Source organism: Chamaea fasciata, unplaced genomic scaffold, assembly GCF_029207755.1.
Source record: "Chamaea fasciata isolate MVZ Bird 193981 ecotype frontalis unplaced genomic scaffold, bChaFas1.0.hap1 SCAF_6, whole genome shotgun sequence".
NCBI classification, from domain to species: domain Eukaryota; kingdom Metazoa; phylum Chordata; class Aves; order Passeriformes; family Sylviidae; genus Chamaea; species Chamaea fasciata.
The window spans coordinates 60,220,443-60,245,732 of NW_027094091.1; the positions used below are offsets into that span (position 1 = coordinate 60,220,443).

General features: G+C 41.7%; 1 protein-coding gene across 5 annotated transcripts in view; it reads right to left on the bottom strand.

Moving 5' to 3' along the window:
• The window catches only part of MMAA (metabolism of cobalamin associated A), a 40,539-nt gene extending 16,076 nt beyond the window's left edge, over positions 1 to 24,463 (bottom strand). Inside the window, exons 1-7 of one of the 5 annotated variants that reach the window (XR_010721549.1) lie at positions 8,740 to 8,970; positions 7,990 to 8,466; positions 6,842 to 6,964; positions 5,578 to 5,748; positions 5,197 to 5,282; positions 4,715 to 4,849; positions 1,302 to 3,389 (exon numbers count right to left, since the gene is read on the bottom strand). Coding sequence is in view for 1 of the 5 variants with exons in the window: in XM_066186542.1 (XP_066042639.1) it covers positions 3,102 to 3,389; positions 4,700 to 4,849; positions 5,197 to 5,282; positions 5,578 to 5,748; positions 6,842 to 6,964; positions 7,990 to 8,410 (1,239 nt within the window). In the remaining 4 variants the exon portion in view is untranslated. The other 4 variants (XR_010721546.1, XR_010721547.1, XR_010721548.1 and 1 more) reach the window with 4 other exon arrangements.
• Between the last annotated feature and the right edge of the window lie 827 nt (positions 24,464 to 25,290).

Below are 25,290 nucleotides of genomic sequence, written 5' to 3' on the forward strand. Positions count from 1 at the left end.
TCAGAGTAAAGACTATTGAACTGTAACCCTGACACTCTCTGACCTGTTTCAGAGTCCTGGGTAAATCACTTGATCTCACCACACTTGTTTTTTTCCAGCTGTGAAACACCAACAACATCTATTACACAGGGACCTGGGAGAAAGTTTCACACTTACAGACAACTGCAAGACTTTGCAGGAAACGACTCTGTGTATCTAAACAGTTTATTCCTTACCTCCCACACTCATTTGTCTAACAGTTTGTCATACCTCCAGCTACAAACTTCATCTTGCTATTGGCTTCTCATGAAGTTGTATTATTTTCCCATAGTATTCTGCAATAGCTGTGGGTTCAAGTGTTAACATGAGAGCAGCTTGACAACTCCAGAAACTATGAATATGTCAACATCCTACTCAACAGATTTGTTTACTATCTTTTTTCAGAAGCCTGTTTACTTGAATAACAGTATTTTAATGTATTTTAGCCAAGTTAATCCCACAGAGCTAAAACTGATGAGCTGAAAACGTTCTTCCCTGTCTTGGGACACAGTGAATTGTTGACAGAGTTGTAGCCAACCAGCTGAAGCTCTGCATATCCTTCTGAAGACAATGCAACTGCCCAGCCCATGAGAGCATGAACAAAACTGCACAATTAACTGAACAGCAGCTGGCTCCAAAACACATCACAGCAAAATTTTACAGGTTGTAAAATAAACTATTTCATTACTACATGGAAGGCTCAGTTCACTTTGCACAGGACAGCTTTTCAGTTTGGTAGGGGAATCGCTGAAAAACAAAACAGGGACCCTTCACTGATTGTTTCATTTCCAAAGATTCCTTTCAGTATAAGGATATTTCTCCACCTACTGAAGCATGAGGCATAACTGAACACATAAAGAAGGCAAATCAGATTTTCATTTAATGCTCTGCTTTAAGAGGAAAATGCAGTTCAAAGAACCTGCTTAAGCCATTGAACTTCTGCTAAGAGTTCATTTGTAAATTAACAATACTATAAAAGAAGCAACAAAATGAGAAAATAACAATAGCCCACGGCTTGAGTAGATCAGATCTGCATCCAGAAACCAAATACTGAAGAAGCTGCAAAACATATTCTGCTTGAGGAGGTGTCATTTAAACAAAGCTGCACGTTCTGTTTTACTGGCTTGGCAGCTCATGTATAACAGACAAGGAAAACAGCAGTCTCTGACAGAAGAAGTAGTAATGACCATAACAAGGGTTTGATCTAACAGACAAACACAAATGAGGTCACCTCAAAAACTGCCACCTGGAACAAAGGGACTATCAAAAAGTTGAGGACTCACCAGTTAAAATGCTGCTGCTCCCATTAATTCATTTCCCGCCTGTCATTTCTTCTACAAGGTACCATAAAATAGAGTCAGTATTTAAAGCTGAAAGGACTCAAAGGACACAAGATGCTGCTTTTGGTTTGGGGCTCTCCCTGTCCTATTCAATAGAAGTTGTTTAAATAAAAAAGAAAATATAAGCACTGCATTTCTCTCACAATTCAGCATGGTCATTACAAAGTCACTGTGCTTCTGCCACTCCATACATTCCTTCAGCTGCTTCTTTGTAACTGATTGCAGCAATCCCAAAGCAGGGATTAAGAAACAGGAGTAAGTGGCCAGAGATGAGAAGTACTGACAATTTAGGTGGTGGAAACCACTAACACCAGCTACCCCAATGCAAACTTTCTTACCCAAGAAATGCCTCAGCTGTATGGTCCCCAAAACACCACAATGCCCTTCCTTAGTGTTTCGCTGCAAACAGTGCCTGGCAGGCAAAAGTTGGGAACAAGATACAACAACTGGGACAAGGGGAAAGAAGAGAAAAAAATACTTTGAGGGGAAAAAAGCCCAAACGAAAACACACACCACGAAGGTAAAAAGATGATTTCAGTAACCCAACTTACTGCTATAATGGAATTGGGTTGCCAGAAGGCAAACAGGTGATATTGAGCTGAAGACACCATACCTTTTATGTACATGTTCAGAACATCAAAACTGTGAAAATCATCACGTCCAATATATTTCTTTAAAAATGAATTTCTCTAAGCATCAACAGGCTCACAAATTCTCCACTTTTACTGTTTTTACTGTCAGGTCTCCAAAAATCAGTACTTTTCCATTTTATCCTTCACAGTTAGTGGGTACCAGAGGAGCTCTGCTTTCTAGATCATGGATCAGGAAAATGTTTCCTCCAGATTTTTCTCAAGGGAAAATAAAAGTGCTTTCAGTTGGAAGTAGTCCTGTCTTCTGCAAGACATAAAGAAAAAATACCAAACACACCTGGCCATTCTGTTTGAATCCAAAAAACTTAAGTCAGATCAGAAAACAACAAAGCATTATTTTTAGAGATAAATTATTCTAGTATAAAGACACTTGCTATTAAAACATCACGGGTAACATTTGTTCCAACTGATGTCTGCATGTAAAAAAAAATAAAATCTAACTACATTTTGTTTTCTAATAAAACATCTATTTTGAAACCGGGATGGTTAAAATTCCCTTCTCCTACTGTACAGCGTGTAATAACTAACTACAGTTTCCAAAGAGGGACCAGACACCACTGTGTTCTATTTATATGCACACAATTTATTTAAAACTAAGGCCGTGGTCTGGTGCTGTCAGGCAGTCCAACGCTCTTGCTGTCACTCAAGGTGAGGAAAGAAAATGCAATCCATTCTGGCAACAGCTGCTGCTACGTTAGAATGGAAAGCTGCAGTGTCAACTGCTCTGAGATGACCCCACAATCAGAATTAAACCCTGCACCACCCCAAACCTCACGCTCCTGCCCTCCCAACCCAAACCCAATCGTTTTACATGGGCATCCGGTTTTTATCAACAGATCTATGGCACGTGCAGATAGAAGATTTGGAAATTTACTTTTTTCCAATACAGTGTGTAGGTGTGTAGTAATCTCTTAGCTACGTTTAGATTTGTCATGATTGCGGCATATAAGGAATCCAACAGAATTCTTTTGCAGAGTACTTGATTCTGTTCATGTCTGCTGCAGTAAAACATCTGAATCCACACACAGGAAAAGTGTATTTAATGTCCACGTTTACATAAATCACTTATCAAGAACAGAGTAGAAAACAGTGCTTAGAGACCATCTTTGAATGCCTTCAGCAGCAGGTCTGCTGCCAGTCCAGGAGACAAGACTCCTCTAAGAACCTTTTCTTCCAGAAGTGGGATCTTATCCTTGACTGCCGAGTGACTCCGGAAATGCTCCAGCATGTTTTCCTGGATGAGGTTCCACATCCACACTTTCTGCTGCTTCCGTCGTTTGGCGAGCAGCTCGCCACTGGCGAGCATGAGGTCACGGAACTCGGTCATTTTGTCCCACACGTCCGAGACGCCCTCCCCGGTTTTGGCCGACATGCGCATCACCTGGTGGATCCAGAGACATTGCTAAAGCCAAGGCAGCTCCTGGCCTTGAGGCTTCAATCGTTGCATCAGGGAAGTTGCATGGAAATTAAGAAATGTGTGAGGGAAGCTTCCTTCAGTGCCTGTTTCATGAGGATCTAAGCATTTCTGTGCCTTCCCGCCCAACCTGCCCCCAAAAATGTGGGGTTCTGCTAACTAGAAGCAGACCCTGAGAACCATACTATTTGGGATATTTGTCCAGCTGCTTGCTATGAGAATAATTTTTAGTAAGTCCTTCAGCTAAAAGGTACATTATTGCTCTTTTACTTAAATGCAGAGCTAAGCGCATATTCTGGTAGCTATTCTTCTGCACTTAAAATATGCCAGAAACAAGGTATTCTGACTATTTCTTTTTTACCTTTGCTTTTCAGACCAGAAATTAATTTTGCCAGTAATATTTCAGACATCCAACACAGTCTTTCAAATTGAACAGCCTGATATTTTTTTAAAAAAGCTTCTCGTCTTTCCCACTTACAAAAGAAAGGCTAATCCTCAAGCAGCCCAGCTGATTTAAACTCAGCTTAATGGGTCAATTTCAATACCAGGGTAGAACAGACCTCCTTTAGAGACAGTTTGTTTCTAAAGGAAGTGAGAATGTCTGTGCGTGCTTATTCTATAGACACATATTAAAAACTACTACTGAATCTTCTCCTCAAAAATCCACCAAAACTTTTTAGTAGATAAAATACAGCATTAAAATTGAACACCCACAGGATGAGAATTCCAACTATCTAGCCATTTTCATTATGTGAGAAACGAAAAAAAAAATAAAGCAATAAAGAAAACAGGTGAACTAGAAGAAAGAAAGAACAAAGATATAATCACAGGCTTCAGAGTTACAACGGAGAGAGAAGATTAAGGGACATCTCTAGATATCTAGAGACATCTCACAGTTTACAAAAAGCAAGTAAAGTTTGCACCACTCCTGATGTCAGTAACAGCTGTGCTAGTGCAGAGATTGTAGCTCAGGGCAGGAGTCCTGGGGAGAAGGAGTGGCTTTGCAGTGTTTCATGTGGCACACCTTGAGATCAGAGGTGAAGCACAGACAGCAGCAATCACCTCTCCAGCACACTGAGACTAAACAACCAACTGCAATTTTTACAAAGAGCCCGGGGAGAATAGGACAGCTAGATGAGAAGATACCAATCTTAACTCCTTCAGCACATTTTCTGGGGCGGGGGGGGGGGGGGGGGAATACAAAAAACCACCAAACACATCAGCAAAACCCAAACAAAACCAAACCAGAGCCACAAAACACAGGGACGCCCACAAACCTTTGGCCTCCAAACCTTGGAACGCTTACGAAGCAGCTTCATAGCACTGATGTACTCGGCCTGGATTCTCCGGGCAGGCACAACTAAATCACCATCGGCCTTATTGATAGCAACCAGATCTGCCATCTCAATGATGCCCCGTTTGATGCCCTAAATGCAACAGGGACAGAAATCAGGAGTGCCCAGAGGGGCCGATTCAGCACTAAAAGCAGGTCAAAACGCTTTGGTAGTTTCTAGTTTTCTCCCCCAAAAGATATATAATTAGTAAACATGTGGAAGTTAAGCCACAAAGTATCAAAGGTTTACATCCTAATGATTTTAAAATCAAAAAGGGAGCTTAACTGTGCAGTAAGTGGATTGCAGTGAAAACACTTAATAACAACAGTATAATGGACAAAACACTACTGATATGGACCTTCTGCACAGATACTGCATGCTGAATTTAAGCTTCTCTTTCTAGTCCCAGGTGGTTACCAGTAAGAGAAACCGAAAAATACCTGTAATTCATCTCCACCTGCAGGTGGTAGCAGTAATATGAACATATCAACCATATCAGCCACAGCAAATTCTGACTGGCCCACACCTAAAAAATTAAATTCCAAATTTACCACTTACTACAAACTTTCAGTCACATTAATGACAGCAATTATGACAGATCCCAGCACTGCCCCATGAACAAATCCCACTAACAAAACAAAGACAACGGGAAACACAACAAAGACACACAGGACTAGAAAATAAGACAGAGTGAGCATTCATGTTCAGCCAGTGACCATGCAGGAAAACATGGGCAAAATCAAGGCAGGAAGTATGCAATTACTAGCACGCCTCATTTTCATATCACAACAGGACAATCAAAGCAAACCCTAAGCACATACCTACTGTTTCCACAAGAACAACATCGTAGCCTCCACCTTCACAGAGCAGAATGGCTTCATTTGTGGTCCTTGTGACACCTCCCAGTGTCCCACTGGTTGGAGATGGCCTGATGTATGCATTCATGTCTCTTGACAACTCAGTCATCCGTGTCTTATCACCCAGTAGGGAACCTTAATGTTAAATTATTTCAGAAGTGCAACACAGCCAAATGCCCTCTTCTCCCCTCACCCCACCAAAAAATGAGTGAGGAAAGACAGATCTCTTGTACAAAGTCAGTCAAGTAAGAATATCCTAGTCATAGCTCCTCAAGACTTAGCTGAGGACTGGGGAGCAACTGCCTGGTTCTTCTACTTCTCAGAACCCGCAAAGGCCTGACAGCCAGACCTTACTGTTACCAAATTAGAGGAATTTGTGCTAGGTCAGAAAGAATTCTACACCTCCTGAATGGCTTTTTGAAGCCTATCCACATCAGGGCAGGCAGCTGATTCTTGTCTGTTCCTGTCCAAAGGGACAAATCTCTGCATTATGATTCTGACACGCCTTGATGCTGGATGTTTTGTTTTCAGAGAGCTGACACGCGTCCCTGCCTTCCTTCTACTCAAACAAACTGCAAATCAGATTCAGCGAGATCTAAGCACTCGATGCACACTCCAGAAGATGAGGGATGCTCAATCCTTCCAACTGGAGCAGTCTTGCTGTCACATTTTGCTGTTCTACTGATGCATCCTGAAGGCATGCATTCAAGAACACAGTCTGTCCTGGCTCCACGTCATTGCAATGCTCCAGTTATTTCTTTATAAATAGCTGCACACCTCTAACAGCACAGAAGCTGGAAAAATTAATGATTGCTGCCTGGCAGCTGCCTTTACAAAAAGATCAAGATTGTATTATTTGTATCAGAGATACCACGAATCAGGCATTGTCAGCTCGTAATTTCCGTACATTTTTTTACTGGAGAGTTATAGATCACAGCCTGTCATCAGTAATCCTGCACAACTTCAAAAAAATTTAGATTTAGAAAAAAAAATGTAAGGCAACACACTTGAACACTGGAAAAGAGGAAATCTGAAAGAATCACAACACTGATACCTATTCTCCAGTTTTGCAGCACACAGGAAAAATATGAAAACTTCATTTATTTTATATTTGACTGTTACAGGCACCAAATTTTCTTCTATTTGGCCCAAAGAGATACTTCTGTATCTCTTGACAATACCTTGACAAGATATTAGAAACTTGACTCAAACTTTAATTCACACTCACCACCACTTGTACTAGAGGAAGGGTCTACAGCCAACACAGACACTTTGTGTTTTCTTTCCGTAAGCATTTTCCCAAAGCATTCTATGAAGGTCGATTTTCCAGCACCAGGAGGACCAGACAACCCTAAGTAATCACATTAGGAAGAAAAAAAACCCATTTTGTTAGTCAAATAATACATCTCATGAATACCACCACGCTGGTAACAATTCCTACTTTAACACAGCATCACAACAAAAGCAAATAAAAGCTGTGCCAAAACAAAACAGGAGTTTGGCAACACAGCAGCACTTCACCACCCCTCATCCTAGTGACACCAACATAACATTGGGTTTACCCACATCTATTTCCTCCCCTCCAAATAAAATTACTTATACTGTGTGACTCATCCTTCAGAACTTGCAAAGTGTTATATATTAGAACTGTACTTTTCAGGTTTGCTATAAAAGAAACACTCCAAAAGGAAAGGCAAGCCCTTACCTTGAAGAGCTGTTCTTTCAAAGAAATGAGGCCATTTATTTGCACGTCAAAGCTCACAAACTAAGATTAGCAGCAAACTTTTCTCACTCCCATGCCCCAGTTCTTGTTCTTACTACCGTTGTACAGACAGGAGAGATGACAGCTGGGCATGACAAGTTAGCAGTCCATCTCTTTGTAAGGGAAAAACATTTTACAGCTTCCGAGAGAAGCAGGTTCAAATCTCCTTCAGCTGAAAAGCAGGCTGCTTAATAGAGGGCCACACAACAGGAAGGTGTGTATTTTTCCTTCTGTAGACTAAAAAAGGGATTCAGGAAGTGTTCAAGTAAAAACTTTCTTTGGGAAAAGACAGATCTGCTTGACTACATCTTTCCCTAAGTGTAGATAACATCTGCATCAATCTGCAAACTAACTAATGTTTCACCTTATAACGGTTACAAACCCACCCTGAATAACACACTTCCAAGAAGCAATGATAATTCCTAAAGCGTTTTCAAAAGCATTTTTCATCTCAAGCCATAATACCACTGGACAACAGAAGTGATCTGGATTGGTTATGAACCCCCCCAAAAAAAAAAAATCCACGACCACAGACCACAAACAAGAGTGATAATAAAAGGTGAGGACAGTAATTACATGTAAGCATCTACTAGACAAGACATAAAAGGACTAACCCACTCTAAAGGCAAGTGGCTTTCCTTGATTTAACTTTTCTTGTTCCCTGTGGTAGGATAATACCTTCTGAAGGAGCACCTGGGCTACTTTCTTCTTCCTACTCTGAGTTGATTCTATCAGTGTAATGGCTTCGGCCAAACAGGCTCTCTGACCCTGGATTAGCCCATGGTAAAGTCTGTCTACAAGTCTCTGCTCCCGGTCAGAAAGTCCCTCTCCTTGCTGCTCAGGGGCTGCTTGCTGGCACAGCCCCCTCCTCAAACCATCTGATGAACAAATCCATTTCGTACGACAGCGGCGCGCTGGCCCAAGAGATTCGACACCCAGGAAATCTGCTCGGGAAGCGAAGCCAAAGTTCACGAAGTAAGTTCTTCTGGGGAAATAACAACGAGGGAATCTCAGCAGCAAAGAGGGGATCTTCATCTTGTTTGGAATTAAATAGAACCAGAGTTGTCAGTTCATTTCTGATCGCGGACACCCTAGAGAGAAGGAGAAACATTTTTACTTTTTTCAAAGCACTTGGGAGGACTCAAATTTATGTACACCTGGGATCATCAGCTTTATCTGCACCTGCTGCCTTGAATAAAACAATGACCGTCCCCTTTTTCCCGTTAAACAGACACAATAAAAACAAGCACAGCATCTCTTTATTCCCACACTTCATAAATTAATATATCCCCAAAAAGTACTTTCAAATAAGCCTCTGAGAGCACACGCAGCACACCACAAACCCAGGAACAATCAATCCTTACGCCTGTGGCATATTCTAGTTTGACGGGCCACTTTTAGGGCTGTTTTTCACGATTATTCGGGATGAGGGCACATTTGCACTTGTTTCCATCGGAAAGAAGAAAGAAAGAAAGAAAGAAAAGGGGGGGGTGGGGGGAGCTCAGACACAAGAACATTCAGAACCGAAGAGGAGGCGCTGAGGCGCCCGGGCGCTGAGGGCCCCGCTGAGGGCCGGGCCGCGCTCCCGCCATGGCCGGCACCTACCGGAGCCGCCCCGCTCCGCCCCGGGAAGTGACGCCCTCAGGGGACGCCGGAAGCCGCTCTCCCGCTGGGAAAGGGGCGGGCAGGGCCGGGAGGGAGGGAGGGAAGTGCTGGAGGGCCGGGAGCTTCGCCGCCATCCCCCGGATCCCTCAAAGCCAGGGGTGCCAGGCCTCAAGGCTCAGGTCTGGCCATTCCGGGAGCACGCAGAATTGCAGGAGGCGCAGTCTCCCCGCCCTGGCCTTACAGTAAAGGGTGCTTCAAATCATCCTTTGTCTGCAGGTTTAGAAATTCCCACTCTGAATCCGTGCATGGCGATTTACTAGTCCCCCCCAGTTCGTTTCATACACTAGGAAGGGAGAAGAAAAGCTTAAACCCCCACGTGCGCTTGTTAAATCACGTTTATTTTCAGCCTAATTAAACATCCTCTTTAAAGTTTCCCGTCATGGAATGCTGGTTTGTTGTGAGGCGGGGTTTGTTTTGCTCCCTTTTTTTTTTTTTTTTTTTTAAACTATTTTCGCCAGTCATCTCACCAGCCTTTTTCCGCCCGTCTTCTTGTTGAAGTGCGCAGATCTATTGCCAATGAATGTAAATGTACAGAATGCTCCCAGTGCCTTGCAACGTCCTGCAAAGACTTTTTCGCAGTGTCATCACATGGGCAGTGAAAATGAGAGACTATTAAACAGCAGAAGTTTTGTTTCTGAACTGCTGAATGCACGATTTAATCTCACTGCTGTTATTCTGGTCCAGAAGATGATGATACACAGAGAATGGTAACACTTCAGGGCTAAGAAAATACACGATTTTGTGTCCCTGTCGGCATGGGATGAAGCCACGGCAGAAAGAGACAAGAAGTTCCATTTCAAAATAGCCTTGTGAGATCTGAGATCTTTATTCACCAGAGTCAGCACGGATCACTATAATCTCTTCATTAAGAAGCTTTCTAAGGCTCTCTGTTTCAAGTGCTGTGCTTACACCTAGGCAGCACATCCCCGCTATTATTTTAATAATAGCAGAAACAACAACAACAAAAAAATCTACTACTGTTTAATTGATCCTTCGGTTTATCCCCTTTGTGTTCTCCCAACATGAATACTTTTGCCAGTGACCTCGATGGAAAGGCATGCAAAATTGCATATTTCATCAATGCTGAAGAGGAGAGGGGATTGTTCAGTTCTCTGTGATAACCTTGTGGACTGGAATAATAGGAGATTAAAGCGTGCACTCAGCAGTTCAGAACAAAACTGCTGCTCTTTTTTATACAGCCCATCAGCTGTACTGCCAGTCTGATATGACCACAAACAGGCATGAATGTGCTTTAGAGTCCTTTTCCTGCAAGACCTGTTTTCAGGACTTTGCCCACTGGTGAGGTCTGGAACTCCAAATTGCTCCGGTCATCCTCTTTTTTGTTCCCCTTTCCACCCAACTCTGTTATTCAAAAAGTTTGCTTTTCACCTGTCAGAGACTACAGTCTCCAAATGCCAGATACGAGAGGAACACTGCCTATTGCCTTGCCAATTATATACACCCTTTCTTTCAATAGTCTTTCATATATTAGAAATTATCTAGGTCTCCTAGAACTACTGCTCTTCCACCACCTCTGATTTTCTTTTACTCTAACATCCAAAATAGGCAAAATACTCCCTCTCCCTTAGAGGCTGGATCATATCTAGAGTCTTCTTAATCTACATCCTGCCATACTACACAGTGTTCTTGTGTTTCTCCTATCATCTTTTAATGTGTGACACTGAAGAGGGGGGGTTGTGGTTGTTATTACACACAGCCCAATAAATTTTGGTCAGACTCATTGTATTTGTGCTTTTTGATCTCCAACGTACAGATTTCTCTTGGCTTCTGTAGTCTTTATCCATTCATCATTAAATTAATCATTAACATTGTTGCTGAGCTATTCAGGAGGGTAATTCGGTAGCATTCCACATCAGGCTCTGTTTCTCCTTGTTCTTAAAAATTATTTTTCAAATTTGGGGTGGGGGGAGTGTGTTTGTGGATTTGGGTTTTTTTTTTAAATTTCAAATTTAACTCATATTCTGTGTTCTCTTTGCTTCTTTTCCCTAAAGGGTGTCAGAAGAATAAAAATGTGCACCCCATAGTTACTCCATCACAGTCTGCAAACTTGTCCAAGATTTAAGAAAAGTATCTGTTTTAACCTCCTTGCTGCAATTTTATCCCAGTGTTAAAGAAAAGGGTACTGCTGGTAACTCATGAAATAGCAGTCTTCCTTCTGAGCCAACACTAAATCAAACATCCTGTAAAGTGTTATAAATATTGTGCCATGAGCTAAAGGTGCAGGGAGGCACAGATACTCAGGAAAAACATGCAACAGAATCCAGATCATTACAAAAGAATAGAAAGACCCTTCTGTAACTTCTCACAGCAGGAATAGTATGAACATGAGAATCTGCCAAATTCAACCATGCAAATTTACATTCTGTCTAACTGGCTTCCCCTTGCAGTTTTGGTTGGATTAGTTCATTCTTTCTTTCTCTGGCAACAACACTGATTTCCTTGCTCTGTTTTCCTTGCTTTGTTTGCTTGTTGTCTCCTCTTTAAGAAACCCCAAAGTAATCTTTGTGCACATAATTAACACAATGATATTCAATATAGCCATAGACATTTGCTTACAGCAGTGTGCTGTGAAGGCCAATACAAAACCACAGTCCCTGCCGTGGTACAAACTGAAACCACAGTGGTGACCAAATGACCATTTGCCCTTTATTTCAGAAGGCACGCCTCAATTCGTTTCAGTTTTCACAGAAGCAGAGACCTGTGATCCAACTTCCTCTTTACAGCAAAACACAAAGCAAGGTAACTGCTGATTACAGCCTTCCTTTCAAGAAGCAAAGCTGCATCTTTCAAGGACAGTCTTAGCACTCTAGACAAAATATACCTCCTGCCTTATCTTAAAAGATGATTGGACACCTGAAATAAAATCACTGGAAAACATATTCACAGCTGAAAGCTTGCCTGGTGAATTGCAACTTGAGCCCAGGCTTCAGATCGGCAATCGTGACTCAGGCAAGGAAATACCAGAAAAAAAGTCCATCTCCCCAAAAGCTCTGCAACTGCTACACCAACAGGTGTTTGCTGACTGTGAGCATCCCAAGGTTCTTCTACAAAGGCCAGGACAGAGCAGCAGGATGGCTGCCTGGCTAGGTGTGGAGAAAACAGCCTTTCCACAGCTTCCCAGGGCTAGAGGGGACAACTCCATGGCTGTACCTGGTGGTGTCAGGGCTGCTGAAGCTCAAAAGCCTGGAAAACGAAATTTGCTCTTTGAGCTTTGGCTGAGACCTACAAGAGAGCATCTGAGGAAAGCAGAAGGGAAAATGATGTTAAATAACTGTGGTTTGTATTTGTGTAGCGTTTTTATAAAGTTTCTTCACAAAACCTTAGAGCAGTGACTTCAACATTTCCTTGTTGGTATGAACTGAGCAGTGATTGTACATTAGTGAGAAATGACATCAGCCATTACAGGAAAATTTTCTACTGCTTATGCACAGGTTTTTTAATTGGTAATGATGAACTGCCTGATGTGAAATGATTTTTAAAGGGGACAGATAAAACCAACTTTTCATATAAAAGCAAATATCTTTTTTGTAAAAAAAGGAAAGAAAGACATTTATTATATAGGGAAAACTCCCAAACATTATTCACATATAACTAGTGGTTGTAAAAGCCAGTTAAATAATGTCCTCCAAGACTGATTCATTGTTAAAATTATAAACTTGGAAGAGCAAGTCACTTGCCAGTAAAATATTATTTCTTTTTCTTTCAATTAAAAAAAAAAGTATTAAAAAGCTTGGCTTGAAGAGTATGTTTTTCTCCATGGCCACCAATGACTCACAATATCAAAATATTTCTCATGTAGTTCATTATTGCACAGCTGAAAAGGAAATCATTAATTGCCTCCTCCTGGTTTGGTTTTTTTTCAATACAGCAATGAAACCATAGCAAGCGTATTAGTAAACATAAAAAACACAGTACAATCTGACACCTGACCTTGCTGAGACACCCTCATTCCCAGCAACTTTTTGCTTAAGGAAAGGCCTGATTTGCTGCAGTTTTTAAGTTCTGTAGTTGCCAAAAACTCAGTCCTGAGCAGAGGACTGAGCCTTTCAAGTGTCTAAGTATAATCCTCCTTCCCTCCAGCCCGGGGTGCTAAAGGTTTATTAAGGCAGTTTGAAATGAGCACAATCTTGCACACCAAAAGGGAATACTGTAGTTCACCAGGTGAAGCATCCATTGGGGCAAGGAATCAGTGATGAATGCATAACTCAATTTATCATTGAAGACAATTTGAACATTGAGAGTGAAAGCATAAATCTCCCATACATTCAGGTGTTTTCCCTGCATCTCCAGCAGCACTGGTGCTCAGACTTTTTGTCCCACGCTGAGTGCCTCACCCAGCACATGAAAACCACAATTGGTACAAGTGAGATACTGGGGAGAACTATCCAGAGGAACATAACATTGCAGAAAAACAGATCAAGCCATTCTCTGTTCCAAGATGACACAACCAAGCTGAAGAGGAAGACCAAGGCCATGGAAAATGTGATAGTCAGGATTCAGGACTGAGATGCAGGAAAACCTAAGCGGTTCCAGTTGGGACCAAACCTGTGGTGTGAACAGGGAAGGCTGTTTCTGGCAGGCCCCTTAAACACGAGGTACTGTTTACCATGCTGGAAGCCTCTGTTGTGTAGGTATTTGCTTGCTTACTCTCCAACATGCCCACAAAAGCAAGGCTTCGGTCTTACAATCCAAAACTGTGTGCGAGCTAGATGTCCCGTTTGTCCAGGCAGCTGTAGCAGCTGGGTGTGAAAAGGACAAAAAGGGAAGATTCTGCCAAGATTCAATGTTGTATGATCAACCCATCCAGAAATACAACACAACAGCATTCTAAAAGGCTGACTGACTCAGAAAGGCCTGTAGGATCATACTGTCTGTCATTGCTTTTCATCACAGGGTAAACAAACACCTCATGTAAGTACACCCTACCTTTACAAAGCTTAGCCTAATGATAGAAAGTATTGTACCACAGAATTAAGATGAAAGAAGAATCCTTAAATAAGACAAAAAGGGAAACAACTCCAATGTCCAAACAACAAACCCCACTGCAATTGTAACTAATGCAGTTGCAAGGGGAAAATTAGCATAGAGCATACGAAAAGAAGTAAAATATTTGTTTTGAGGACGAGCTTGTAGAGGTCCAGAAGGGAAATTTGGAATCTTTTTGTTCAAAAGTTGGTATTTTCATCTAATTGCTTTCCCAACTAAGTCCATGTTTAGAAAAGAATTCTACATTCAAGCAACAACCCCACCTCAATATATCATTATATTATGTTTCAAGAATCAAAGATGCTCTGCCCCACTGGAAGTTAGCCATTAATTTTTTATCTGAAAAGTTGTATTTATCTTAAGTGCAGAGGAATAAAATTGAGCAATAATTCCCGTGACTCTCGCCATGAGGCTTCCCTTCCTTCTTCTGGCCAGAAGGGGAAGCTAGCGCTATGCGGTTGAGTCACACAGCCCGGATGGCTTCTGAACACACGGCAATTCAGTTCACCATCACCATCGTAAATCTGCCCTGTTGGGCCACGGCACAGTTTAACTACCTGAGGAACTTAAGCACACTGAACTTGTATTGAGAGTGCATTCAGGAGGCTTCAGAGTGTAAAACACAGAAGCCTCTCCGCAACCACGGGTTTCATCTCGGTTTGGTTTGGAGAATTACTCACAAAAGACCAGCAGCAAGTGGCTGTAACCCTGTTTAGGAGTCCCTTACACGGAGTTTCTGACTTCCCAGCAGGATTTTGCTGTTGCCCTATCTCTGGTCACTGCAGCAAGTCAGGGATCTCTGTAACATAAGGCTTATATAGAAATGTCATCTTATTTCCTCACCGAAACCAGAAACAAAACACAAAGCATACATTTTAACCACAATTCTGCTGCTGTGTTAAGACACTTGCTCAGAGGATCAGTGTGGGAAACGAACAGAAAACCTTACAGGAAACATATGAATAGCTGCCTTGTTGCATTAAAATTAAAGGATTTTGTTTTATTGTTTAGAATGAAGACAAGAAATCTGCAGTACTGACAGCTCAGATGGCTTGTGGTTATCAGCATCCTTCATCCTTTTCAGAGCAAATTCAGCTGCATTTATTTGATGTCTTACAGTTTTAGTATGGAAGGGGATAGACTGAGGGTTTTTTTTTTTCCTGATCAGCTATTCCATTTCAGTTTCTCAGCGTTAGAAGCCCAGCTGTTTATTTGACTTACGCTAATCTATCAGACATGTTAGATAGCCCTTCCCACAGGGCTGTGGAAAGAAACAGCAGCAGACAGATACTAAAAACTGTATCTAGGTCTGTCCAAAATTTCTAGTTTTGTATCTATCTGCATGTCTCCAGTCTGGCCTAGACTCAGGCTTTCTGCCGTTTCTGGAAGGAAACTTCCAGGAATACTTCACTTCTAGGAACTTCCAGGAATGCTGTCTCTTGCTCAGCCAGAGGCAGAGTATTCAAATCGTCGGTAGATGAAACATTAAAAAATGAACGCAAGAACTCTTGAATAGAAGTCTGTGTTACACACACACACACACCATCCCTTGTCCCTGTTTGCCATTTATTCCAAGAGAACATATCCCTGGTGCTACTTTCCTCTCAAGAAGCAAGACTGATACTAGAGCAGATGCTGAGTATATGTCAATGAGAGTGCAGTCACCAATAGTGGACGTCTGACAGAAAGCCTAAAAAAGCCTATTAGTTTATAAAATTAATCTAAAAGAATGGAATAGGCAAAAAATTGCTAGTGTTGCTTTTAAAGTATAAAAATACAGGAGGCCTCCCGTATTGCAGTCTCTCCCCATAACCAACCCTTTCGGTTGTTGACTTCCGGTATGCACTTACTCTAAAAAAGACAGAATGAGTAGAGACTCGAAGGATTAAAACAGCAGTTACTTGCAGAATGAGATGTTTCTTGAATGGAAGGGATATTGATTTTGTCTTCTCATATTTTATACCAAACACTGAGCTATAAGGAATTTTTTGCTAACACCAAATCACAAAAATGTGAGAAAATTAGAGCTCAAGTCAGAGCTCTCAGCTCTTACTCTACATTTCAGAATCACATGTCAATGACATTTCACCTTCCCAGTGCTCCTGTTCCCGTGAAGGAAAGGTATTCAGTCATTCAAATCCATACTTCCTTTAGCTGGTGGGCTGGAAAAATAACATTTCATATGTTAAAGCCTCATGATCTACCCATCTAGCTATGGAAAGCATAAAAATTCTGATATCATCTCCTTAGAGTGAATCCATTCTTGTAACTAAGCCTATGAAAAGAATAAAGGTGGTATCAACAATCTGTTTTAATGACAGTGTTTTTATCATTTCCAATTACACAAGTAACATTGCTCCAGAGTCATTAGTGCCCTGCCATTATAGCTGTCACTGCTTCTTCAGTCTTGCTGCTCTGAGAGCAAAGATTCTAGGTTCCTGTTAGGAATATTGATAAGCTTCAGGAAAAGCTCTTTTCCAGATGGTTTTGTATGAGGCATTCGGACTCCAGCATTCCCAGTGATGGTTAAATGCTTGTACAGAACACACTCCTGAGCAGAAAGTGAGGTTTGTTACTAGGATAGCTGTGCAAATCAATACATTTTTTAGCTGCAACTCCTCTTTAACTACACAGGCATATGGAACAAGGAGAAGAGGAGGAAAATAGCTTTGCCTGCTTTATAATAAATCACTATGTCTCAGTAGGTATGAAAATATTTTCAGGTGACAAAGGCATCCTCAACATCTGACAGAATTCAGTTCTTTGGTTTAGGACCGAGCCCTAAACTGTCACAGCACGCAGCAGGAAAACATCCAAGAAAGTGTCAAGACGACCTTTGCAATTCCCAATATCCATTTTTCTAACCTGTCATTGACAGTCTCCAATAATCAACTCTCCAGAACCTATCCAGATAACTTGTTAGTGTTTAGTATCTTAACTGACACAAATTTCTTCCACCCGCCCCCATTATTAGACATAATTTTATTCTCTGCAGTTTAAGCCTGCTATTTCTTGTCCTATTCCCTGCAAAGCAAAAATTGAACTCTTCTTCCTCAGAGTAGCTATCTACACAAAAGCTCCAGGTTTGACCCTTTCCGTTAATTTTAAAGCACTTTTTTTTTTTTTTGCCATGATGTTTTAGAACAAAACTTGGTGAGCAGGCAGTTTCCTCACTTGATCCTTCCACCATGCACAGAAACACTCCTGCATTAATTACTGATGACTGCAGTGTCTCAGAGGCTCAGACAGCAGGGCAACAAGTAATTCAGCAAAGGTTACTTCCGAAAACCCTTTGGTCAGCTTTTCTGGAAGAAGACTACAAATACAGACCTAATGCTAGTTATCGAACCACAGACTTTCTTAATTAATGCATTCTAAATAACAAAGACCACATTTTAAAGTCTGACCTGTACAAGAAAACTCTTTTTGTTCCTCGTGATCTAAGAAAAAGATGACAGCGCATGCATTTTTTTCCATTGAAATAAGACAAAATGAAAAATAACCCACTCAACTTTTGCCTCCTCCCTTTAAGGCAATTTTACTTTTAACAGTAACACTCAGATGCTTCTTGGATAAATGTTTTAACTCTTATTTAAAAAAAAACAGCGAATACTTACCAGACAGTGCTTTAGGAGAGTATTAGTGTTAAAAGGTATCAGACAAACAGTCAAAAAAACAAAGGGAAAGAACAAAAAAAATAGTTTAATCCAAGAGGATAATCTTTGTCAATGACTCTAAGTAATCTTTTCTGAGCACGAACCTGGACATTCCACATGATCATTTCCAGGAGATAGAAAATTTTAAATTTTTAGCTCAATTGTGTAAGAGTCCTGAGATTAGGCCAACTTTTTCACAGAATCATTGCTCATTCTCACAAGAGCCTTATGAAAGCATCATGAAATGATGAATGCCTCAGGATACCCAGGAAAACATGCTGGATACCCACTGCGTTTCTAGTGGAGTGACAACCACTAAAGGCACGTGCAAAAGGCAAAGTAAAATACATAGACATAATACATAACTATAAAGCAAACCCCTTTCTTAGAAAGGCAGATTTTAACCAAATAGTAGAAGAAACATTCTAACTACAAAAGTGATTAATAAATGAAACAGGGTATGTAGAGAAGCTGCAAAATACCTTCTAAATTTTACTTTAATCCTACACAAAGCCCTTCTGACCATCCCATACACCACTGAAAGGATGCATATTGCAGCCAGCCCCTCACCTGACCAGCATTTACTGCACTTCTGCATGTGCATAATACGTACAAGGCTCAAATATGCTTCCAATGCAGCATTCCTGAAAGAATGTCTCAAATCTTTATGCACCCGAAGTGATGTTTTCGTTTTTCAAAGTAGTTTTCCCTCCTCTCATAGCCCTCCAGCTATTAGAGTGATCTTTTCAGAGGCTGAAATTCATAATTCATCTGAAGAACACAGCATCTGTTCCATTGTGAGATCTCTCCCTGTGGCTGGGTCAGCTTTAGCCAGAGGGAAACCACATGGAGCAAGTCCCTCCAGATTTTTCCCTTTCCTCCCATAAAACTACAGAAGAATAATTCATTTCAGGGAGGTGGCAGGTAAGAAAGTGAAGCAGATGCCTGTACTCCTCCTCCGCAGGTATGAGGACTTATATTTCTCACCTGTCTTCATCCAGCTTTCCAGGAAAAACAAAAGATGAAAACCCAACCAAAAGTATTCCTTAAAAGTAGGAATATTATCTTACAGAATTTGCCTTCTCTAAAACAGGGAATTTTAAATTATTTCCAATTCTGTCATTTGCACCTTAGTAACAAACCAGCAATACCAGGTTAACCATCTCAGACTTGTAGTCTGGAAGCTACATTTCTAAAAACCCACAAAAAATAAACAGGCTACTTTAAAAATGCCCAACAACAGAAATTAAAATACTCCCCCTACAACTGTTTGTTTTTCCCGGTATACACTAGGTATCTTCTCATGGTATCACATGAACTCATACTCTACTTTTTTTCAGTAACCAGTCCTTTTACCGTTCTCTCCAAACTTCTGTAAGCACAGAGGAAGAAAGGCTGGAGAAAGAGGGAGCAGGCTACAAGTACCGAGAGGGAGGAACTTCACAAGGAGCCTTCTGGTTCTGCATTTGAAAAACTAAATCTAGTGAAATTAAAACTAAATCATTTGAAAAACTATCCAGACACAGGATATAATCCATAGCCCATACATTTGAAAATTGGGAAATTAAGAGTGCCTAATTATTACATATGCCCGAAGAGGATATCGTCAGTCTGCTGTTACATTCCATGGTGTTCTTTTTGAGGAAATAAGGCCAGCTTTCACTGACATACTTATTAGCCAGCACTCAGAAGCACACTGCATTCCACCTCTGACAACTGTGTATTTAATTTACTACCTCTCTGTTTTTCACTGCTTACTGTCATCAGAAACTTCAGATGACCAGAGAAACCTTGACCCTGCTTCCAGTGGTGCAGGTCCAACCCTGTTCCTGTGCAAGCACCAAAACCTTCACACGTGCAGGCTTTCACCCACAGAACATTTGTGTTTCAGACAGAATTTAGAAAAAAAGAGTTAAATGTGTAAGGCAACATCTGGTAACCGCCATTCATCCCACATGTGGAAGCCAGTCACAACCACGTTTTCCAAACTTGTGTGGCACTGAAAGGCTCCCAGATGGAGATGACTAACAGTGTTATTTGGGTTAGGCTTTCAGCTACACTCAGTCCCTTACAAGGCCTGTTTCCTGTTTATGTGAAAGGCCATGTCACATTTTTCAGGCATTCCAGATACAGTTGTAGAGAGAACAAATTTTGACTGGACTTCTTGTGTACCCCACCTGTGTCAGGTCATGGTAATTCCCAACACAAGGAGACAGTAATGTTTTACAAAAGACAAGGGACGACTAGAACATGGAAGAAAAACAGAGGAAAGCCCACAGATTCTGCATATCCTTTCATCCACCTTACTATCGAAGGAACAACAGTGCAAGAGCACCCAGACAACTCTGAAACAACAGTGAAAATAAACACCAAATAAAACAAGACCATTCATAGTGTGGTCAGGTGATCCTTTTCCCCCATTGTATCCAACAAAATGCTCACATGCAAGACCAGCCTCCATGCGCATTCAGCTGTGAAGTTCCAGGTCTGACCATGCTTAGGATTGTTCCATGTAATGGCACTGCCACATCCCTATCACCCACCCACTGCTGCTGGCACAGAAATGGGCATTTTCCTGTACTTTCTCAAGTGATGGTAAGAAAACCTGGCTGTGAACCTTTCCTGGCCACTGTACACACATGGATCTTTTTCTGTTGCTTCTTTTGATTAATCACAACATGGATTCATTTGGGGCTTGTATGGTGCCAGCAGATCCTGTGAGGGTATGGACAGCCCCTACTCAAAATAAGCACTGTAGAATCAGGGTCCCCATGTAGGAGAAGGGAATACAGGTGACCTCACCCTGAAAAGTAACAGCTGTGTTAATTAACCAGTACAGCCTCGCCCCTGCTGAACAACAGCTGTATAAAGATAAATAAAGATGAGTGAGATAAAAGAGGAGATTGGCTGGTAAGGAGAGGACCATCATGGAGGAGAAACCTTGAGGTGCATGAAGGAGAGAATCACAAAGCAGGATCCTGGGGAGAGATAATCACTGCTGTGAGGTCAATCTGGGTGTGCAGTCAGAGCCTGTTGTTGGAACCTGCAGTCACAGTCTAGCTGGGTGAAAGCCTGCAGCCAGAGTCTGCAAACTGATCCCTGCAGTCAGAGTTCAGCAGGAAATAACCAGCAGTCTGAGGCTGCAAGGGAAACCTGCAGTAGGAGCTTGCTGCAGGCAGAGTCAGTGAATGGTTGGAGTTAAGATGACTAAGCTGTGAAAAGGAATAAACCAGGACCCTTTTCATGCTGTGTTTGACAAGAAGTCTGTGCCTCACCTCATCTTTACCCTCTAATAAGAGGGCTGCTGCAACACCCCAAACTTGAGGTGACAGCTCAAACTGCTGTATGTGCCCTTGCCAACATTAAGGCATCCCAGTGCTTTCCCAGGAATCTTTTTGAAGATGGTCAGTTTCTAGAGAGTTTAGTGGTTCAATATTTTGGTTGTAAGCTGCTTTCAATCAGTGTACAATCAAATTCAACTGAAGATCTACCACTTAAACTTGTTTAAGCTTAAACTTGTGTTTGAACTTGCTCCTGTGACCTGGGGAAAACACAGGCACACCTGAGGCAATGACGTGATTCCTGAAAGACCAAGAGCAACACAGTGGGTCAGAAAACTGAATGGCCCCAGTGCCCAGAATGTATTCTGAATTAGAGCCACATCAATAATTAGCAGTAGGGGTACAAAGAAACCCCACACTGCAATTAAAAACTACCCCATGAAAGAGTATTTACAGAACTGCTCTCTTAGCACAAGATGAAAACCCACCTCTTAGACTTTTGAGTCTCCAGAGCATGCAGATCAAGGTAGCTTCTTTCTGTGCTGCTTGTGAAAACAGCATGGCCCAAATCCAGCAGACAGAAAGATCAAGCTGTGTTTGAGAGGTTTGAAAAGTGTTTGTAGTCAAACCACTGGCCGAATCACGTTCAAAATGAAGCCATGCTTGGATCCAGTTTCCAAATAGTTCTGTTGCCAGCACTGTGGCCTGGTGATTTTGACTTGAGGAGAATGGTCCACAAACTTGGAGAAATATCTGATGGGACAGCAGCCATCTTTCAGTCTCCACAAGTATATCTGAAAACACTCAGGATTACCAATCCCTACAGTATCAACAGAAGGCAGAAGTGAAGGGCTCAGAGATGAGACAGACCCTGTTCTCCTGCCAAGAACCAAGTGCTCCAAAAAACAGTGAAGTGTTACTGCAGCACTACACACATCAAAACTCATTCTCCTGCTTGTTCTAAGCTCAGCTCAGTAATCTAGAGAAACAGCAGACCAAGAAGTTCAAAGTTATATGAGGAGAAAGGGGAAGGGAAAGTTTTATAAAAAGAAAAAGTTTTTCTTTATAGAAGAGAATGTTTTTTTACACATTCCAGGGACACAGCAACAGGAGAACCAGAATGTTTTACGAAGGCAGATTTTGCTCTTCCCAGCACATCTAAGCAAGTGACTGCCCCACATAAACCAAACTCCTTGAGCAAAGAAAGTCTGAGATACAATTATAGCTCATTTTGTATTTACTATAGTACACAACTGTAAGTGGCAGGTTTTTATCACTGTGATATCTTGACTCCTGTCTACAAACTGGAGCAAGTGACACTGCTTACTTCTTCAAAATTAAACTACAGCCTCCTCTGAGCTTTAAAGATTTAGAGTCTCAGATGAGCGGGTAGGATCATGAAGACAACATACACATTTTTCAATTCATGCCTTAGCGGCAGAATGAAAAGGGGAAATCACAAACCAATTCTTAAGAAAAAATTATCAATCTACACACATTAGAGTAAAAAAGTCTCAACATTCCTTAAAGATGATTGAATCAAATTCCAGCCTTCTGGACCGTTTGTAAAATTTGGGGGTTTGTTTGACATTACTTTTGATTACTTTGGTCACACAAGATCAATTAACAACACACACTGAGGATCATTTTTAACTGCAAGGCATTCACCAGACCTGCATAAAAACTGTACCCATTTTGTCCATTCCCTGCAATAGACCTGCTCAGCTCTGTAACCACATCAAGCCCAGTGGATGCTTACATTGTCACTCTCATTGGAGTCACTTTTGTATTTGCAACAGGCTTTGATCAGGAGGCGGCCTCTCCATCACACCTGCCTCATGAAAAACAGTTCACCAGACACCCCAGGGGACACAGCCTTCCCAGCTGAATCGCTCCTACAGGTGGGGTGAATGAAACAGGGGCCACCTGTCAGCCACCTCAATTAAACTGAACAGAAGTGGGGAACCAGAGGCCTCTGCCTCAGCAGCTCCCACCACAGGACAGCACACAGACACGTGACCTGCGGTGGCACAGGGACAGCACCTCCTGAGGATGACAAAAAGCAGTGTTGCAGAGTTCAAAAAAACAGGGGAAGTCATCCAGAATATAGAAGTCAGTTAGGGGAGCTTAGGGAACAGAGAAGAGAGAACATCCCCTGAAGGACAACAGGGCAAGGGTGTCTCTCTTGGCTGAGTTAAGTCAAGGACAGAGAGGGCCAGAGGAAAATAAGAGCCATTTTCCCTTCCCTCCTGCACAGAATCACAAATACTTAAGAAAATGAACTGTGAGACGATGTGTGTAAAAAATATACTGCTCCACCACGGCTGGTGATGGTAGAGTTATGTTGTATATTTAGGCAAGCATCCAGAAAAAGGTGACTGCCAGTTCATGGCCATGAATCACAGATCTCAAGAGCACACTAAGAGGCTACAGTGTGCTTCACAGAACAAACCAGCAGCAATTACTAAAGAGAGCACCAAAAGACAGCTAACTCCCAAGGTGTCCATCAAAGGTTTTAGCAAAGGAGAAATCAAGGAGACAGGCACACCAAGAAAGATCCACATCAATTTCAGACACCTCTACGCTGATTTATTGTCTTCAAACAACAATACACCTGTGTTATTTAGAGGCTAAAAAAGACAACTATAGCTGTCTTAAGATAATAAAGGACAATAGCTACAGTAGGAAGAGGAGTGATTTAGCAGCAAATGGCTTTAACAAAGTAGACAGCAATACCAGGTTAGCAAGCATTGAAAGATGAGGCCCATGCTTATGATACAGGATATGATAAAAATGCATTATTTTTATCCATACAGGTAAGCATGACTACCCCTCTTAGCTTTCAGCAAATCTTTTAAACGCTTACCAAATCCTCTTAAATGATTAAAAAGTCATCTCCACTCAGGGAGGATTATTTGATTTCCAGCACTTAAAAGCCAAAGCAGAGATTTCAAAACATGTTCAGCTCCATAGAATTATTTGTGTCCACATACACTGCTTTTCCTCAATACAGATATCCCTGTCTTCTCAGTTTCTCATAACAGGGACTTGTCTTGGCTTTTAAGTAGTGTCTTCTGTGTTTAATTCTTTTGTTCAGGAGATTAAATGGAGGAAACTATGAGGAAATAAAACCAAATAAGCAGCAGGAACTTACCTGGTTACAGAGTGGACACCATAGGCTCTGTCTGTGTTTTTAGTTCACAGCATTCTCTGTTTTGTGAGAGGTCAGCAAGAAACGCTTTTCCTTCCTTTCTTTCTTGTCCTTTGCCTTTTCCAGCTTTCCGACTCCAACTATCCAAAGCAGGGCAAATCGGTAGGAAGACTTCTTCAAAATGCTCCAGAAATTTTCACAACAGCCTGAAGCCAGCAGTTGTTTCCTCCCAGGTAACCTTTTCCTACCTCCTGTGTTTCTGGCTGTTAGTCTGTTGTGGTTTAACCCCAGCTGGTAACTAATCACCACTCAGAGGCTGCTCCTTCACTCACCCCAGGTAGGATGGAGGAGAAGATTGAAAGGGTGAAAGTAAGAACACTTGTGGGTTGAGATAAAGACAATTTAATAAGTAAAGAAAAAGTTGCACACACAAGCAAAGCAAAACAAGGAATTCATTCACCACTTCCGATGGGCAGGCAGGTGTTCAGCCATCTCCAGGAAATCCAGGCACCACCACACGTAACTGTAACTCGGGAAGACAAACTCCATCACTCCAAACACCCCTCCTTCCTTCCTTCTTCCCATTTTACCTGCTGAGCATGACTTCATATGTTATAGGATATATGTTGGGTCAGCTGGGGCTGGCTGTCCCAGCTGTGTCCCCTCCCAACTCCTTGTGTACCCCCACTGTCTTCACTGGTGCAGTGGGGAGGGAGGCAGAAAAAGCCTTGGATCTGTGTAAGCCCTGCTCAGCAGGAAGGAAAACATCCCTGTGTAATCAGCACTTGTCTCCAGCACAAATCCAAAAGAGCCCCATACCAGTACTGTGAAAAAAAAAAAATTTAACCCAGACTAAACCACCTGAGAATCTCAGTCCTACTCCAGTCCACTCATCTTATTTAATGAAGTACAGCTGAGATACTCCCTGCCATCATATGAAGGTTCACTTTTTCCTTGCACCTAATGTCTCCACACCACAAGTAAAAAGCCAGATTACAGATAGTGAAAATATTATGCACCCAAGCACTTCAACAGTATTATAGAAAAAGTGACAACAGAAGGAACTCAGAAAAACTGGGATCCTGCACGTCCCACTTAATTCAGATTGCCGCTCAAAGTTTCTGAGGCTCTGCAGAGCTACTGTTTTCTAATTTT